The sequence below is a fragment of the Delphinus delphis genome, chromosome 14 (genome assembly GCF_949987515.2).
Source record: "Delphinus delphis chromosome 14, mDelDel1.2, whole genome shotgun sequence".
In the NCBI taxonomy this organism is placed as follows: Eukaryota; Metazoa; Chordata; class Mammalia; order Artiodactyla; family Delphinidae; genus Delphinus; species Delphinus delphis.
Genome location: NC_082696.1, coordinates 53043858 through 53063462, shown reverse-complemented (window position 1 = coordinate 53063462; position 19605 = coordinate 53043858). Strand labels below are relative to the sequence as shown.

Genomic DNA, 19605 nt, shown 5'->3' with positions numbered 1-19605 from the left:
ACAAAAGATCCCGCATGCCGCAATGAAAATCCCATGTGCCTCAACTAAGACCTGATGCAGCCAAATAAATAAATAAATAAATAATTTTAAAAAAGACAGACAACAGAGAGAAGTGAGTCTAGAGTTTCCAAACTCCAGAGAGGTCCTAACTCTGAGCCTGGGCATGTATGCTTGACGACAGCACAACTGATAAGACCTGATGCTGTGCACTGGCCGTCTCATGGCCTCTGTCCAGCCGACGGGGAGCACACACCCGGCGGGGATGGGCTGTCATCACTGCCATCACCCAACACAGCGCCTGGCACAAAGTGGGCACCAATTAATGTCTGCTTCATGACTAAATATAACATTCACACAATCCTACATTTCAGACTGAACCTTGCATACACTTCTTGATAATGTAAAGACAACAGAAGTAACCAAATTTAAAAGAAGTTAGTAGTGTCTTCCACTTTTCCAATAAGAATAGTTAGAAATTAATACACTAAATTAAATATGTGTAAGTGTTGAAAACCATCTTTTATATTTTTAGGGTATAAAATTAACTTTTCTTTCTTTTCATTTTTTTAAAATGAAACTTTATTAGGTGCATTGATTTGGAATTCAGAAACTTTTAAATTGTAGCTCTTCCTCAAAGTATTTATTTATTTATTTATTTAATATATATATATTTTTGGGCTGCGCTGTGTAGCATGTGGGATCTCAGTTCCTTGACCCACGCCCCCTGCATTAGAAGTATGGAGTGTTAACCACTGGACCACCAGGAAGTCCCTAAATTAAGTTTTCATTAAAAATTTTAGAAGCCCACATATTGGAGTGAAAACAGACAACTCTGAGGCCTGATATTTAACTGTAACGTAAAAAATACGTGAAAATTTCTTCTAAATTTAGTCTACGTGAAGCAACTCTATGTATTCAAAATATTTATAAGAAATTTAGGAAACAAAGTGTGTATGTATGTGTATGTGTGTGTGTGTGTGTGTGTGTGTGTGTGTATATATATATATCTCAAAAGAAATAGTCTTGATTTAGAAAGGTACAGAAAATATAACTAAGAAAATCCAGACAAAATCATTTTCTTGCAAGGTTCAGGATGATTAATTTCAACTAATCTGCATGCATGAATCACATTAAGAATCACAGGAGTCAAGACACAGCTGTCTTTTCCATTGCAGAACTCATAAAATGTCATGCCTCCCCGGTGTCCTAAGTGATACCTTGATACCTTTTTACTTTCAATTTTAAATAAGAGAAGCAGAAATCTTCTGCTCATGTAATACACAGGACTGGAGAAACGTGGTCTGTACTTTTTGATTGTTCTCAGGGTTAAATAAAGGACAAAAGTTTAATTTAAAACAGCATGGAGGCCAGAAGGGTAAAGATCCAAAATACAAGTAAATTAACAGTTACAGATGGAGGACGGCTTCTCAAGCAGGGCCACCTGAGCACGGGATCCTCAAGGGGTGAGGGAAGTTGCTGGAGACAAGCTGGTGCCCACTTACTATGAGTCTGTGTTAAAGAAAAGTTACTCTGACACCTGTAAAAAGGTAAAGAAGACTTTATTCAGGACTATTGTGATAGGTGTCAAGACTACTGCAATTAGGGACAGACGTCAGGCTGAACTCAAACACAGAAAAGACGGCTGGAGATTTATAGCCAATGTGCAGAATGAGGGGACTGGTGATCAAAATTTACTAAGAGAAGATACCAGGGTAGGGGGATTCTTGTTGAAGGCAGGTCAAGCATGTGGGGAATGGACAGGAAAATGAGGAATTTGATCAGATATCAGGGGTAAGGGACTGTCTTTAAACTGACTTAGCAGGATTCTCACAACAACTGGGCTATGTAGGCCAAGCAAGGAGGGTGGGGGGCAAGGAACTAAGGCTGAGACCTAATTGAGAAGAGGCTCAGAGGAGCCTGACTGAAGTCTGGTCAAGGAGAGAATCTTTGCTGTCATCAGGCACTGTTCTAGGCGCTGGGGACTCCAAGAAGAGCAAGACAGACAAGATCCCTGATCTCATGCAGCTCAAAAATACTCACACGGTGTTTTTATATGGAGAGAAAAAGAAATCAGAATAGGGGAAAGGGGAAGAAGGGCCAACTACAGAGGGAAAAGTATCAACCAAAAGCATGAGGAAGCATGGTAACTTCTAGGGCACAAGTCCCTCTTCTCCCAGAGAAAGCCGATAGTGACTTGGAACACGTCTCTGGCAGCCAGCGCAAAAGAGGGTGTGATATTCTTTGGAGGGGGCCTGCTTAGCCGTTTTGAACACGTGGAAAATTATGCAGATTTCTAATGCCCAGATGATGGGCCTAGTGCCATTTCCATACAGTGGCGAGTGAAGTGAGTCAGGGGAGTTACCTGTTCAGACAGGTAAGGACAGGAGCAGCTACAGGAACTGCAGTTCCTGTGGAAAGGCTACGGCCCATTGTTTGCAAGAAATGTGTTCGTATTACTACTAAGTAAAAATACCGCAAATGTAAATGGCAGAAATGAGGTTCTCCGAAGAGAGGCAAAGGGTAACAGGAGAGAGATTAAGCTCACAGAGCAGCACGTAGTAAGAAGGTCAGTCCTTGAACAGAAAATCAAATTGACATGATGAATGTAAATCATAATCAGAGAGAACACTTTTAATTCTCAACATTCTAAGATTTTTTTCCATTCTGTATTTATGTAGTTTTGTTTTCCTTTTACCTTTTTCTATGATATTAAGTAGCCATTGGCCACTTTTTTGCGCTTCTTATTTTAAACTGCACACAGGCAGAAAGGTTTCCTGGGAGACAAAGATGATGGAAATGTTATAAAAGAGCTTAAGTGAAATTATTTAGTTCTCCAGACAGGCAATTTAGTGGTCCCCTAATAAATAAAAAATTAATGTACAGTAAAATACTGATAAATCTCCCTGACTTTAAGGCAAAAATGATTAAAATTATAACAGAAAGACCTGAGGTTATCAAAAGGGATATCAATTTCAGCAATATAACATTAACGATTTTGTAACACTGGATTTAGTTTTCAGTCACCAGCTATTCAGGTTTAACTCACCTACCATTTCAGTTAACTAGCGTATTTAGCATTTAACTTAAATGTTAATTATTCTTCTCCTTAGTTTAAACAGGGAAACAAAAATGGGGGAGCAGTAAGGAAACAGCAAGAAAAAGATCCTAGGTGGCAGTCACAGTCACCAACTGGGCATATGCTCCCTGGAATTTTCAGTTATCAACCTGCAAAATTAAACACATCTCCCACGAGAGGCACACCTCTTCCTGTGTTCTTTGATGTAAGGCCTCTTTTCTGACTATGAATCCGGTTTTACAGAAAACAAGTCAAAATCAAGATCTGTGTTTGGAGCAGCTTCGATACTGAAGATAAATTATTTTTAGGGCATCTTCAATCTATTTTAATCCACTACCTAAAACCATTGTGTAGTGATTCCAAATATTCCCCTTTCAGTCAAAAAACAAAAGGATAAAGAAGGCATGCTTGAGAGCCCACCGTATGCCAGGAACCCTGCTAGGCCCTTTTCTATGCATTTTCATTATTCCTCACAATTCCTCATGAAGTAGGTATCACTGCCTCATTTGTAGTTGTGGAAATATTAAGAGAAAAGGATAACTTTCCCAAGGTCACCAATTATTTAGAGGTAGAGCTGAGACTAAAATTCACATCTGATTTGAAAGCCTTAAGGTTACTGTCTCAAGGTACTCAACTGTAATTAGTAAGAGCTATTTAAAAAATTTTAATGATTACGATATCCATCTGCTATTTCTCCCGTTATAAACCAAATATACTTAGTGTCTTCAACAGTTAAACTCACACACAGTACTTGTTTTTTTAATCGGTTATAATCATATTATTAACTCATAATGAAGCAGCAATCAATTAAAAAAACAAAAAGACCCAAGATCTCTCTAATCTTGCCCTACACAATTGACTTTTGAACCCATGGATGGAAACTGATTTCCAGTTCATCTTTCTAGTACTGGTCAGTCATTGCAACTGTTGAGAGCTTTCAGAATCCCACGACCACCATTCAAAAGAAGAGCTCCTCTGAGGTTTATGTTACCCACGAGTTTAATACTAATAAAGCAATAATTTAAAAAAGATTATAGGCCCAGCATTACACCCAGAATTTAGCAGCTATCAATGCGAACACTCTCCAAACTGATCCTAACACATTTGTGTGCAACTCAACAGCTTAAATTCACCTACCTTACTCACTTAAATTCTGCTTTCTTGTCAACAGTATATTATGTATTTTTCTGAATGACACAATGAACTTCACATACTGGTCAGTTTAGTAACCTTCTTATAAAATGACATCAGGTTAGTATCATAAGACTTATTTGCTCTATTGTCTTCCATGTGGTTTTCCACGAGCTCACTGGGATGGTCTTTTTGTTACTTCAACTTATCTAGGCTGATGTCCTGAGTTAATCGATCAAACTTTAATCTAGGTGTTACCGTGAAGGTATTTTATGGATATGATTAAAGACCATAATCAGTTGACTTTAACTAAAGGAGATTACTTAGATAATCTAGGTAGGCCTGAGCCTTCCAGCAGAGCTGAGGCTTCCATGAATAAGAAGAAATTCCACTTGTGGACGGCAGCCTGCCCTTCCTGATGGCCTGCCCTACTGGTTTCAGACTTACTTAGCCAGCCCCATAATCATGTAAGCCAATTCCTTGCAATAAATCTCTTAATATATATATCCTACAGGTTCTGCTTCTCTGGTTAAACCTTGAAGATACTTTCACAAACCATCAATATTTCACAAACGTAAAACACCCAGAAATACCTTTAGTAAGAAAGATGTAGTTCCTATGCAACTCAGAGATACAGTCCCAAATAAATTCATAGATTTACACATAGCTCTAGTCAAACATGGCTGGATTTTGTTCAGATCATGGCAAAATAATCTTAAAGTTCCTCTGTAAGAATTTTTAAAGAAAGAGAGAAAAGGAGAACAATTTGGACAAGAATAACTGCTAACGTTTACTGAGTGCTTACTCTGTGCTGGGCTCTTCAGCTAAGCTACACAAAACCATCTAAGAAACAGAGAAGACAATGGTCACATAAGCTAAGGAAAGACCAAGTCGGGAAGGGAGGCCAGGACCTGGCTTATGTGGTAAATAATGCCTTCCAATCTGAATGCATCACAGCCAGTGGGTTTCTTGATGTACTTGTGAGGAGCGGCGGATTCTGCGTCCTCTTATCCCACCATCTGGACTCCTCCCCGGCCACTAGCACTTCTTAGATGCTTCCCTGTTTTTCTCTCATGCACCTCTAGTGCACCGGTGCACCTCTGTACTGCCTTCCTCCTGGAATCCCAATCTCTGGGTATCACACCCTCTTCTCTAATTCCTCACGAGTGCTGAAAAAGTGTGGGGGGGGGAGAGGTAGTGGAAAAAAAAAAGGTAAGGACGAAGAGGTGAGGGAGAAAACAGAGGCGCCAGCACTTGGTAAGTCTCATTCAAAGTAATACCATCTATTATTAAAGTGGACAGAGCAATAGCAGTTCAGTATATATACGTGGATGAAACTGTTTAATTTCCTCCAGCTGCAGAGAAGACAATTTGTGCACCTTTTAAAAACTAGCTTACCTAATAATTTAAAGATATAATGAAGTAATAAAGACAAAATGAAAGCGGCACTCTCTGGAGGAAGAACACTGTAACTGGAGAAAGGCCAAGTCCCTTCCACCATCCCAGATCCACAGAGGAACACTGGGCAGGACAGCAGCACAGTAACTGCTGTTCGCTTTTTCAGATTTGACCTTCCATGCTCAGCTCTATGCAGACCTAGACTTGCAACTCAAGTGAGCGATTCTCGGGCGGTGGTGTGCTCCTCTCAGAGAATGTGAAAACTGATGCGGTGGATCCAATTTTCTTGAGATCAAAATGGGTGTGTCTTTTTTTTTTTCGAAACAGAAAAAAAAAATGTAGCTTTATTCAATGGATATATATTTAATATTAGAAGAGAGATGCCTTCATCCTGCTGTATGTGTGAATGGTGCTCTGTAACAGCTAAGAATGTTAGGATACAGACCTTGCTCAGAGAAGTTTAAAAATGACCCAGTGTCCAATCAATAATAAAAAAAAGGTAGGGCTTCCCTGGTGGCACAGTGGTTGAGAGTCCGCCTGCCAACGCAGGGGACACGGGTTCGTGCCCCGGTCCAGGAGGATCCCACATGCTTGCGGAGTGGCTGGGCCCGTGAGCCATGGCCGCTGAGCCTGCGTGTCCGGAGCCTGTGCTCCGCAACGGGAGAGGCCACAACAGTGAGAGGCCCGCGTACCGCAAAAAAAAAAAAAAAAAAAAGGTATATATTTTCTGATCATAATGTAATATACATTAGATACTAATAATGAGGTAATCTAATCAACAACTAGAAATGTGCTCAATATTGTATATTTTGAAAATTTGTCTCAACTGTCTCTAAAATATATTTATTTTACATTAAGCAGACCATGGGGTAATTGTATCCTTGTCTGAGTGTTAGTGTATCCCTGAGAGAGTTTTGGGGTCTGAGAATTTTCAGCATAGTAAATAGTGCAGCTGAAAAGCTTTAATGCTTGATGATGGTGCTAGTATGATAATAAATGTTGGAAGAAAGCAACATTTAAGATGAGCCACGTCTAGAACTTGTAACTGGCTGGTCCTATGCTTACTATCTTGATACATAGGGTTTCAGGAAGCAAAATCAGGCTGACATTGTACGTGTGTTCAGTACTGAGCAGTTGTCCTGTGATCATCTTTTAACCCAATAAATTGTCACTGGTGTCCTCTTTCCTGTGACAGTTTGCACCATTACATCTAGACAGTGATAATGCTTTACAGACCAAAGGGTCAGTTTCCCCCAAACGCTCTTTATGTGCAATGTGGACAGGAAACTTTCACACTCATAAGCATGCAAGCAATATGGTTAGCCTCAATCTACAGAGAAAATGCTAAAGCCAACGAAGAGCTTCGTTCAATTTCTTTTCATTTTAAGGAATAATATCGAAAGAAAAAAACCATACGAACTGAGATGACGTGGTTAAATGGAAGAAGGTTTCTTGGGAAATCGATTAGAAGACCAACATAATGGCTTTTTAATGGAGCTTCCTGGAGTAATCATCCGTGTTTGAAAGACAGCTTACCGGTGATGCCACTGGGTTCCCGCTGGAGGTCACAATACCAGAGTCGGTTTACGGGATCACACCCCTCCCTTATCGACAACAAGACGTAGCGACCGTCGTCAGATAACTATGAAGGAAACAAAAACAGCACACGGGGCTGATTAGAATATATTTTTTTGTGAGAACACTGGTAAATATTAAGTAAAAAATAAAGGTTCACCGCAAATGCAGTATCTTTACCCCAAACAGTTGGACTGGATAAGAAAGTTATCAGAAGAAAAGGTGAACATCAATTTTTTAACTTATTTCACTGTGAATCACAGTTTATTTTAACAAAACACAGTGAAATATTTAAGTTGAAAATATTTATATATAACTGAATGTCATGACTCAGTGTGACTTTTATTTAAAGTCTATTCTTTATGGTCAATAATACTGTGATAATTCTGTATGGTGACAGACGGTTACTGGACTTGTCACGGTGATCGTTTGTAACGTATCTGTTGGATAGCTATGTTGTACATCTGAAACTAACACAATATTCTATGTCAGTTACACTTAAGTTTTTTTAAAGTTAAAAAAAATAAAGTCTATTCTTTAACTGAAAAATACACGCAATCTGTCATTTTGAATATAAATGTCCCTGAATTTGAAATTTTGTCACAGGTTACACGTTTTAAAAGCTGTTCTAAATGAGTAAGAATTAGCAAAATGGGCGCAGATGCACAAACGTTCATTTGTGGTTTATACTGGTCACATTAGCAAGTTTCTACTGAACAACTAAACAACTTTTGATGCGTATCTTTAGTCCCCTATATATCACAAGGCGGCAGAGATAAAAGACCTGTGCTTCAGTGGATTTCTTTTAAAATATTAAACAGGAGAACCTTAGGTAGCAAAAAGAATCTTGATAAAAAACGAATGCAACAAATAATACATTACGGTTTTGAGTTGTCAAAATTGATATAAGTAGTATCAGACTACATACATCCTTTTGCAACTTTTTTCATTCAATATAATTTAAAAAATTAATCCATGTTGATACGTGTATATTTGCTTCACTTATTTTAACTGCTGTAAAATATTCCAATCTAGGAATACATCACAACTAATTGATCCATTTTCCTACCACATAATTAGATTATTTCCATTTTCTTCCTTTGTGATTTTTGTCCTTACTATAAGCAATACTTTAAAAAATTTCTGAACATGTTTATCGTGGCCTCATATACATGTTTCCTGGGGAACATAACTACAAGTAAAGCTGCTCAGTGGTATGATATGCACATACTCAACTTTACTAGATGTTGCCAAATTATTTTCCTAACTGGTTGTATTGACTTACACTCACATATCTGTCCTGTTTTCCACATCCTACTCTGAAGGTGAATTTTATGTGTCATCTTGGCTAGGCCACGGGACCTATATATTTGGTTTATTCTAGATGTTTCTGTGAAGGTGTTTTTTTTTGGACGAGGTTAACGTTTAAATTGGTGGACTTTGAGTAAAGCTGACTACTCTTCATAATGTGGGTCAATCTCAACCAATCAGTTGAAGGCCTTCATAGAAAATGACGGACCTCCCCTGGCCAGAAGGAATTCTGCCAGCAGATGGCCCTTGGACTCAAGCTGAAACTCCTCCCTGGGTTTCCAGCCTGTCAGCCTACCCTGTAGATTTTGGAAGTGTCAAGCCCCTACAATCATGTTAGCCAATTCCTTTAAACAAGTTTCTCTCTCTCTATATATATTATATATACATATATTCCATTGGTTCTGTTTCTCTGGAGAACCCTGACGAATGCACTTACCAACAACTGCTATTCCTTCATTTATTCATTCGATAAATAGCTGCTAAGCAGCTAATATGTGCAAGACATTTTCCTAGATGCTAAAGATAAATCAGTGAATAAATCAAGGGGGAAAAGTTACACCCTAGTGGAGGAGACATGTCCATAAATATGGAGTAACGTAGTCTATTATAAAATGCTAAATGCCGTACAGAACATGAACAGGTCTGGGTAAGGGAGGCAGGATGTGTGGGGAGGGACTGCAGTTTTAAATATGGCAGTCAAGGAAGGCTTCATAAGAAGGTGTCTTGCCAACTGATGGGAACATGCTGTATAGCACAGGGAACTCTACCTAAATGGGAGGGAGTCCAAAAGGGAGGGGATATCTGTATGTGTATGGCTGATACATTTTGTTGCGCAGTGGAGGCCAATACAACATTGTAAAGCAACCATACTCCAATAAAAACTTAAAAAAAAAAAGGTGTCTTTCCACTGTCTTCTGACTTGCATTGTTTCAGATGAGAAGTCATTCATGTTTTTCTCCCTATGTACAATGTAATGTGTTTTCCTACCTGGCTGCTTTTAAATTTTTCTTATTATCTTTGGTCTTCTATGAATTGATTACAATGGGCTTTGCTGTAGTAGCCTCTTTCAGATTTGTTGAGCTTCTTGAATCTGTAGGTTTGTCTGTTTTACCGAATTCATAACATTTTTGGCTGTTTTTCTCCTCGTATGATTTGTGTGTCCCCTCAGGCCTACCCTAGGACTTCAAATACATAAAGTTAGATCACTTAGTATTGTTCTACAGTTCGGTGAGACTGTGTTCATTTTTGTTTCAGTTTTTTTCTGTGGCTTAGTTTCAACTTGCTGTCTTCAAATTCAGGTCTTTTCTTTTATAGTACCTAAACTGCTATTAAACACATGCAGAGAATTTTTCGATTCAGATAGTTTATTTTTCACCTCCAGAAGAATATTTGGTTATTTTTATGTTTCCTATTTCTTTGTTCATTTATAATTCGTTAACATTTCCTAAAATCCTTTAAAAATTATTTTTATAATTGCTTTCAAAAAGTCTATGTCTGCTAATTGTACTACCTGTAATTTCTAGATCTGTTTTATTGACTAGTTTTTCTCCTGGTTATAAGTCACATTTTCCTGCTTCTTTACATATTGAGGACTTTTGGGTTTGCTATTTTTTTTTTTTTGGTCTTTCTGTAAACTGTTTTGAGGCAGTTAATTTGGTGGATCAGCATGTTCCATCTAAGATTTATTTTCAAACTTTGCTGGGGAAGGTCTACGGCGCTCCTGCAAAGGCATGGGTGGCCCTTCTGGGGTCTCTGCTGAATACCCTGGGTGTTCACAAGGCCTTTCTACTTTAACGGTTAGAATGTGAAGGTCTCCCAGACTTGTTAAACCTCTGGTAGTTAACAGCTTGCCAGTCGCTGCTGGTTGTTCTCAGCTTGAATCATGGAGCCTCATCCTAGGCACGCACCGCTCAATGGTCAGCCTAAGATGCAGGGGAATGCCAAGAAGATTTCTGGGACCCTTAGGGGGTGGTTCCCCCTTCGGGCACTGTGCCTGCAAATTCCAGTGGCTTCAGTCTTCCTGAATTCCAATCTCTGGAGCCTTAGTTCAGTGAGACTGTAATATTCTGGGGGCTCCTCCTTGTGCCAGAGTTCAGAAAATTCCTCCAGGCAGAAAGCTGGGGCAATCATATGACATCGCTTTCACGCATCACAGTCGTATGACATCTGCAGACCAATATCTGCAAACGGACGCTCTGTCTCCTTTGGATAGTTTTCTAGCTGTTTACGGCAGGAGGGTTAGTCCAGTATCAGTTACACATCATGGCCAGAAGCAAAAACTTGTCGTTATACTTTTATTTGTTTAACTCATTTTTAATTCTTTATTGGATAATTACAATTTTAGGGTATAGTATTATGTGTGTTTAAAATACAGAGATGTAAGAATTAAGAATGTAATATAAAACTAATTAAAATATAATATTTATGATTAATAAAAAACATAACAACGATATAGTTTCTTTTGTCATATTACATAGTAGGCTATTTTTAGGGTTTTACTTACTAGCAGCATCAAGTTTTTAGGCTTGGAGGAATTAGATTTCAGCTCTTCAGAAATGCCCATCCACTTTCTATCAGCAGATTTGTTTTGGTAAACCAGCTGTCTGTCAATCGGGCTCTCTGCATTGGTAAATTCGTCACAATAGCTGTGTGTGTCTACAACATCCAATATGTTTAAGAACTTGGCAGCACACTGGATGTGAAACATCTCTTTCTCAGAACAATTATTTTAAAGCACAGAAGTAATTTGTATTTGTGAAATAGAAGTGGGATTCCAACTAAGTACAGTTTTATAAAAGATTCTAGAAAAGTCCCGTTTAATTTGGCTGTTCTTTTTTTTTTTTTTTTTTGTTTGCAGTACGCGGGCCTCTCACTGTTGTGGCCTCTCCCGCTGCGGAGCACAGGCTCCGGACGCGCAGGCTCAGCGGCCATGGCTCACGGGCCCAGCCGCTCCGCGGCATGTGGGATCCTCCCGGACCGGGGCACGAACCCACGTCCCCTGCATCGGCAGGCAGACTCCCAACCACTGCGCCACCAGGGAAGCCCTGGCTGTTCTTTCTTGGTGACATTTTTTCTGAGTTCTGAAGTTGTCTCCTTTCCAAAAAATGAATATTTTGCTGTATGAGTTCTGGTCACAAACTACACACGACACTGAACTACTCAGGTGCACTCTCTTCATCTCTTTCCAGGCTTCTTCTAGTCTTTTCAAAGAGTGTCAAATGGTTTTGGAGAAACTGCATATACATTTATGATTTCCATGTATTATTTTCTCCATTCTCATTCTCAATGTATTTCCGAAAATTACCTATCATTACATTTTAAGTGGGTTTCTTAAAAATGAACATCTGGCTTGACGGAGTTTAAAAATTCAGTCTAAGAATCCATATTTCGTCTTTATTAATTGTTACTGCTTCCACATCTTAATTTTGAACATTCTAGTCACCTTGCTTTTCCCTTCTCCTTTTCTCTTTACACTGTATTAATATAAATTTCTTTATAAACTTTTTCCCTTCATTGACTGCACTGGGAGTTATATACTCTATTTCTAGTCTTTTATACATTTTCCTTAAGCTGTTCATATACATAGCTAATAAACCAGTGTCTAGAAATTCAGTTCCACCTCATTTTTAAACCATCCTATACTAAGAATATCATTAGCAAACTCACAATTATAACTTTATTAAATGTAATGGAAAGCAGCCTCATTAATAATACTTCATACTTTTGTTCTTTTGTCCTTTAAATAAAGACAGATTCTTTATAGCTTAGTGCTTAGAGTCATGCTACATCAATCATAAATGATGGCTAATTCAGTTGCAGTGATTCAGCCAACAGAATGATAGGGCAGTAAAACACTGCAAGAACCACACCAAACCTTCGATGACAGCTGTCTCAAGCACATCTAATGAGTTTTTCTCAGTATTTCTGCCTGCACCAAATGGTTGCAGCAGTTTATATTTAATCTAAGGCAGGAAGTCCCAAGGGACTTGCTGTTGGGATGCCAATTAAGTCAGTCTTCTTCTCTGTAACGCTCTTCATCACAATCCAGAGATATTCCATAGCCACTGGACAAATCTGCTGAACGGCAAACAACTCTGAACTTCAAATGCTCAAGGTCTCAAATTCCAAAATCATTTATAAGTCACCGTTGCCCTAAAATATATAGTTGAGAAATACACCTTTGTCCACTAAAATTTAATCAGTAACAATGTATATTCAACCACGGCCTCACATTCAGACTATTTCAAGACAATTTAAGAAATGAATTTTGGGAATCACTGGGAGGGGAAGACAAAAATAATGTTGATGATGAGGAGACTTAAATCTCAACAGAAGAAAGTGACTTTCCTGAAATCCAGATAAAAGGAAGATAGAAAAGCAGGAGAGCCAAGGGTCCCTTCAGGCCTCATGAACAGTATAAATTCCAGTTCACAAAACACTGTTTTTCTTTAAACAATAAGACATAGGCTAGAAAAACCGTGTTCTCTAGAAGCAATTAATCTCATTCAACAGCACTGACTTTTCACAACAGGGTTGCAATAATGCTAGACTGACCAATTATGAAATTTGTAATTCTTAAATCACAGCTTCCTTTTACTTTATGTCTATATTAAACAAATCTTCCTTAAATCAAAATGATTTTATTTCATGGAATCTCCCTTTTATGTAAATAAATATTAATTAACAAAAACAAAATTCTAAGAACTACTGTAAATAAAATATTGACATTTGCTGATTTAAGTCCATTGATTGCATTTCAAACAATACCAACAGGATGAAAGTTAAAACTCTTTACCATTCTTCCTACTGACAATTTTTTAAAAAAGTATTTCCCTTTAGACACAAATTACTTTGACAATCTAATTGTGTGAAGCCATTTGCTGAATTACATTTAGAATACTGCTTAAATATCTTTAGAAACTGTTAATTAAGGGAGACAGGAATAACATCTGCATTGATAAAAGTATCTGGAAAGAGAAAAAATTCCAATGTACAAAGAATGTGGTATTCACAGACAGGCTACATAACATTTGGAAATCTGCTGGTACTTAGCTATTCATTATCCATAACCAGATAAAAAAACAAAGCCAAAAGTCATCCTCCCTTGCTCCTGGGGTAGATGAAGTTGGAGATAAAACTGTCACAAAAGGTGGCTGGTGTTAAACAGGAGAATCTGCCGCCAGCCAGCTTTCCATCTCCTTCACCAGAGACACAATTTAACATGTGCCACCAAACACAGCCGTCCACTATCTGGGGAGTCAGAGCTGAGGCTGTTTATTCGACCAACATTTACTGAGAATCTGCTGCAGCTGAACCAGGTTCCGGAACACACAGATCAACAGGACAGGGCATTCAAGACCTTATGCTGAGGTGGGAGAGTTAGACACTCAAACACACACACGAAGTTATACTGTAAACATTCATAGTGAGAAATACAAAGAATTGACGCGAGTGCCAGAGAGGAGCATCTAACAGGGAAGCGAGTTGGGAGGAAGAGTGAGATCTGAGAAGGCTCTTCCCTGGCGGTTCAGAGGTTCACACTCCGCGCTTCCACTGCAGGGGGCGTGGGTTGGATCCCTGGTTGGGGGACTAGGATCCTGCGTGCTGTCCTGCACAGCCAAAATAAATAACTAAATTTAAAAAATTCATTTGAGAAGGCTCTTGGGAATGGATGGTCCCTAACTGATTTTTAAAAGGGAAGCAGAATTCCTCTAAAAGTGATTGCTTGACTCTTTCCATTCTTATAGCTGCTATGCTGGCTTAGGTATCTGGTTCAGAGGGCTATGTCTAACACACACTCAAGCTACTCATTCTCAAGTATACATCTCACTGACAAGACAGCGCGAGTAGCGGACGCTGGGGTCTGCTGAAGCGCGCGCTCCCCCAGCTGCCGGGCACCGGGAGCAGGCAGCTCTCAGCTGAGCACCTTGGGGCCTTGCCCTCCCCGGTAAAGAGAGCCACCCCTCCCGAGGTCACACATTCTTTTTGGTTCATCCCACGTGCAATGACTGATTAATGCATAAAGGTATAAAGGCCCAGGCCCCTCACCCCTAGTTAGGAAAAGGTTGAAGGGCTAACCCAGCTCAAGAGCTCCCTGGAGGACCGGCTGAGGCCCTTGTCATGATTTCATTCAACTTGTCCCCCTTCTGCCTTCTCTCCCCAGCACAGGCGAAGGTTTTGAAAGCGCCCCCGTTGAACTTCCGGAGGCTGCTCCCCAGGGAACCTGACCTGTGACGGCATGCAAGGCATCATGTCACCTGGTTTCTCATCCTAGCATATTTTACGCTAACTGAAGGAAACCTTTTTAAGTGGTGGTTTCTAGTTTTGAAGAGGGGCACCCAAAAACTGCTGCCATGTGCATTTACAGTTATCAAAAGGTAGGGCATAAGGTATGGGGTTATCAGACTTCATACTTTCATTAAAGAAGCCACATTAGTTGACTGAGAAATTTTACCTGTGCGTATTGTGGTATTAAGCCTCCCTGGGACAGTAATATTTACCAGGGAAACCTTTGACAGACATCATGCAAACTATTCGACTTCGACAGTGTATATATTTTATACTTTATTCTGTTAAGATTCACATGTGCTGTTCCAACACACACATGACTCAGCACGTTCAGGAATATAACCCTCACAAACCCAGAAACCATCAAACACGAAATTTAGAGATAAGAAGCAACCAGAGCAAACCTCTGGGGAATCTACTCCCAAATAATATGTTTTTATGAAATTTCTTCTGTTAATGCCTCATGTAGGTGTGACCGTGAACCATTCAGACCAGAGTCTGGGTCCAGCTGCACCGTGTTCACAAGAGGTCACTGGCTCCACCATCAGCTCATTGGAGGCTTTTTAAAAAAATATGAATGGACAAATAAGTGTGAAATAGAACATATGTTCTATGTTGACAGAACATAAATAATAAATATGTTGATAACAGTAATTTCTCTAGAGAATGGGATCTTTGTATGTTATTCTATTTATTATTTTTTTAATTTAATTTATTTATTTATTATTATGATTATTATTTTTTGGCTGCGTTGGGTCTTTGTTGCTGCACTCGGGCTTTCTCTAGTTGCGGTGAGCAGGGGCTACTCTTCATTGCAGTGTGCAGGCTTCTCATTGCGGTGGCTTCTCTTGTGGAGCACAGGCTCTAGGCTCACGGGCTTCAGGAGTTGTGGCACATGGGCTCAGGAGTTGTGGCACATGGGCTCAGTATTTGTGGCTCACGGGCTCTAGAGCGCAGGCTCAGTAGTTGTGGCGGACAGGCTTAGTTGCCCTGCAGCATGTGGGATCTTCCCGGACCAGGGCTTGAACCCATGTCCCCTGCATTGGCAGGTGGATTCTTAACCACTGCGCCACCAGGGAAGTCCCTTGTATGTTATTTTAAACAATAAATGTATTTATTATTACTAGCATAAAAATTTTAAAGTAGATGAATCTGGCTATTTTTAGTCTCAACACTACGTAGTGAAAACAGCTGGGCTTTCCAGCTGACCTGAATAAGCTAGCTTTTCTTCATGCATCTCATATTGAGAAAATTAACAGAAGATCACTTTATTAAAGTTTTAAATTCTCAACCATTTAACTATCTAAAAAGTTGACTTTCAAAACGTTGCGACCCATAACTAATATTTACATATACATAGAATACGTGGACTTTTATCAAACTTATCCTTTTCAAAAGAAAAGCTCATAAGCTGTTTTATGCTAGAGCTACTAGACTCCATGGTTACATGGTCTTGTGTTAACTACCAAAGCTTCACGAACATGAAATTTCTTTAATATATATAATTTTTTCCACTTAGAATCCAACAAGAAGAGGGTGGATAAAGTCTCTTCGTAATTTGAAAGTACATGCACTTCTTCAAATCGAGGAAACTACTTTCTTTTATATATTATGACAAAATAATTCATTGTGTGTATAAAATAGTATACTAAAAAGCAGTGAGACTTAAAGTTGCCTGGGAAATTAACAAAAGGTGTGAAAATGGATTTTAATAGCTTTGAGAGTTAATCATTTTCCTCTCAGAGCAGGAAACTCTTATCAGTTTTATCTCACAGACTCTTGTGGATTCCTTTCATAATAGTTGTGAATCATGACAACATCTCTTTACTAAGTATGTTTCCAAAACATAATCTAGGAAAACTTTTAAACGTCAAACTAATCACCTACAGTGATGGCTTTTCATGGGGCTCATTATGGATTTGTAATAAAAACAGGAGACAGTGTCAGTAGCAGAAGCACGGGATAGTCTAAGCAATACGACGTGCACTGACAAACATTTCTAATAGGTAGTCCTTAAACCAGCTTTCCCAATACTGTGTGCTACTACAGCAGTGCGAGAGAAAGGACATCAACCCCAGTACTCTATGATGTGTTGCCTGGTATGCCAGAAACAGATATACCAGAAAATTCTAGGAAAAGAAAACCCATTCAAAGTAAAAGTAGTAACGGAGGTCTCGACATGCTATAGCCACTCTTGTTTCTCATGTACCTCATTGTTTCTCTGGCACATAAGCTCGGTTATTTCAGAATCGACTGTTTCTTTTCTTTTTTCCCCCACTGAGCAGTTAAGAGGGGTAGCTGAGAAAAGTGATTGACCAGCAAATCCAACTTCTACCACAAAACCAACCCTCTCCTATCAGGAGCTGTTTTATGAATTCAGAGCAGCGCTACCCGCAGCCTTGCTCACATCCAGGTCTTTAGTTCGGCTTCCTGACTCTCTGCCTTCCCCACCAGGCTCTGAGATGTCCCTGCGTGCCCATCAGCCTGATGGAGATCCTCACTTCATGCAGTGCTGGTGAAAGAGAGGACGTGGGCCGTGAGCCTCGGACACACACAGTCCAGGGAGGAGTCCCCCTGGGACTGATATAAGGACTGCCACTCCTGTGATGAACAGAAGGAATCAGCCTCCAGGAGCCAGTGAAAACTGCAGGACCCCCTGGGACAGCACGGTGAAGGGTCACCCATCAGAACACACGCTGGCAGCCTCAGGTTCAAGTACCGAAGTTAAGGTCAAGAGGACAACGGTGTCTTTAGAATGAAACACAAACTGAACGTGGTGGGTATTCTGTCATGGGCCCCCAAGCCTCTATGTATGACTTTAAAATGTTTATATAGGGCTTCCCTGGTGGCGCAGTGCTTGAGAGTCCGCCTGCTGATGCAGGGGTCCCGGGTTCGTGCCCTGAGCCTGTGCTCCGCAACAGGAGAGGCCACAACAGTGAGAGGCCCGCGTACTGCAAAAAAAAAAAAAATTTTATATAAAATAGTTTACTACAGCCAAAACAACTTCCATCAGGGCCAGAGCCTGCCCATCTCTTCTCCTGAGTACCACCTGGCCCCGGCACAGTGGTGGACCCAAGGTAATAAGGGCTTCCAGGTATCTGGGGAGTAAACGCATGAACTGTGCTGACCAGGAAAAGGGCTGCTGAACAGTACTGCTCAAGCAGAAACCATCCAACAAGAAAGGGGCAGGTGAGGCAGAGTTTCCTGAGGAACATCTGACTTTACTATGTATGCTCTGTAAGGCAACGCTGGGTGCACCGGCGTCTGTCTACAGGGTCTTTGTGTGTGTGAACCTCAGCAGGGGAAGGGGGAGTACAGATATTTACATTCTGAGTGCCCACCATGAGTCAAGCATTAGGTAACGTTAATATATATGAAATATACATAAATGTGTACAAGTTCATATATAGATATATGTGATATACATAAATGTGTACACAAACACAGTTGACCCTAGAACAACTTGGGTCCACTTACACACAGATTTTTTTCCGTAGGAAATGCTACAGGTCCAGAGTTGGTTGAACCTGTGGATATGGAATAGTGGATACGGAGGAACCGCATATATAAAGGGGTGATAAGTTATAAGCACCCCTAACCCCTGCATTGTTCAAGGGTCAGCTGTACATACATATTTTAATTACTAGGGAACACAGTGAACATATAAAGATGGTTTATGGAGATATGTGATACCTATTAAGGTCAAGATTACCTTTGTACAATAAAATTAGGTTCTCAATGTAGGATTCAGCTAGATAATCACAAAGACGCTGGGCATCTTCTTCTTAATCCTTTCTCAAGGGACTTGATACATTTTCAGAATCTACACTCTAGAGCACCCTCTGCTGGGAAAAGTGCCTCAACATGCTTGCTTTGTGGGTTTTTTATTTTTCTCCAAATGCTCTACAAGTCACCCGTGTCCCCTGCATCAGCAGGCGGACTCTCAACCACTGCGCCAACCAGGGAAGCCCTACAAGTCACTTTAAAATAGACTTTTTTTGTCCAAAAGAACCTTCTAAAACATGATTATTTCTATCCTCCCACAATCCTGCCCTCCATCTGAAACGTCAGTCTGTCTTACATAATAAGTGACATCACTGTGCCTCCAAGCCAGATGCCAGGTATGTGTTTCATGTTACCCCCAGGGGCACAGCCGCTGGAGGTGCAGGAGGGACCAAGGGCAGGAGGCCCTGGGCTGGCAGGTGAGGAGGGCAGTGGGGAACACTGCCTGCACGTCCAGGATGGAGCGACCCGTGGACGTGGCTTCCCCTGGAACAAGAGGCACCAGGAAGGTAGCTGGACTCCAGTCATCTGGAAAGGAGCCTGCTGAAAAAGGATGGAAAAGGGGGTGCCAGAGAGGCATGAACCTCAGGGGAATCCTGCTGGGAGCAGAAGCTGTGAGCGGAAGGGAGGACGATGCAAAAGGTCAGCCAGAGAGTTTACTGTCCACACGAGGGAACGACAAAGTGCACAGGTTCCCAGAATCGAGGGGATCTCACTGCAAAAGGATCACAAAGAGCTGGTACCTAGAAACCCCTCATGACCGCAAGCTGCCAGAAGACATATGCACAAACAGCTCCGGATGAGCAAAAACCCTGTTCCCCTTCTCCAACTCCTCCCCCTGCACGGCCACTGTAGAAACTAAAACACGATGAATGGCTGAGGGGAGGGAACAGGCAATCTTGTCACTGCTCAGAATGGCCACTCCCCTGCCCCCACCCCGTAAAACTTAAATTCTGACGTTTCAGTCTGACCATCCATCGGTTGCCTCCTGCCCCTTTATATTCCCTCCTTCCTGTTCCCATCCCCCAATTCTCAAGCAACCA

General features: G+C 40.5%; 1 protein-coding gene across 1 annotated transcript in view; it reads right to left on the bottom strand.

Moving 5' to 3' along the window:
• The window catches only part of PREP (prolyl endopeptidase), a 136470-nt gene that overhangs the window by 77930 nt on the left and 38935 nt on the right, over positions 1–19605 (bottom strand). Inside the window, exon 7 of the mRNA XM_060030171.1 lies at positions 7142–7247. Within this exon, the coding sequence (XP_059886154.1) occupies positions 7142–7247 (106 nt within the window). The remainder of the gene's footprint in view (positions 1–7141; positions 7248–19605) is intronic.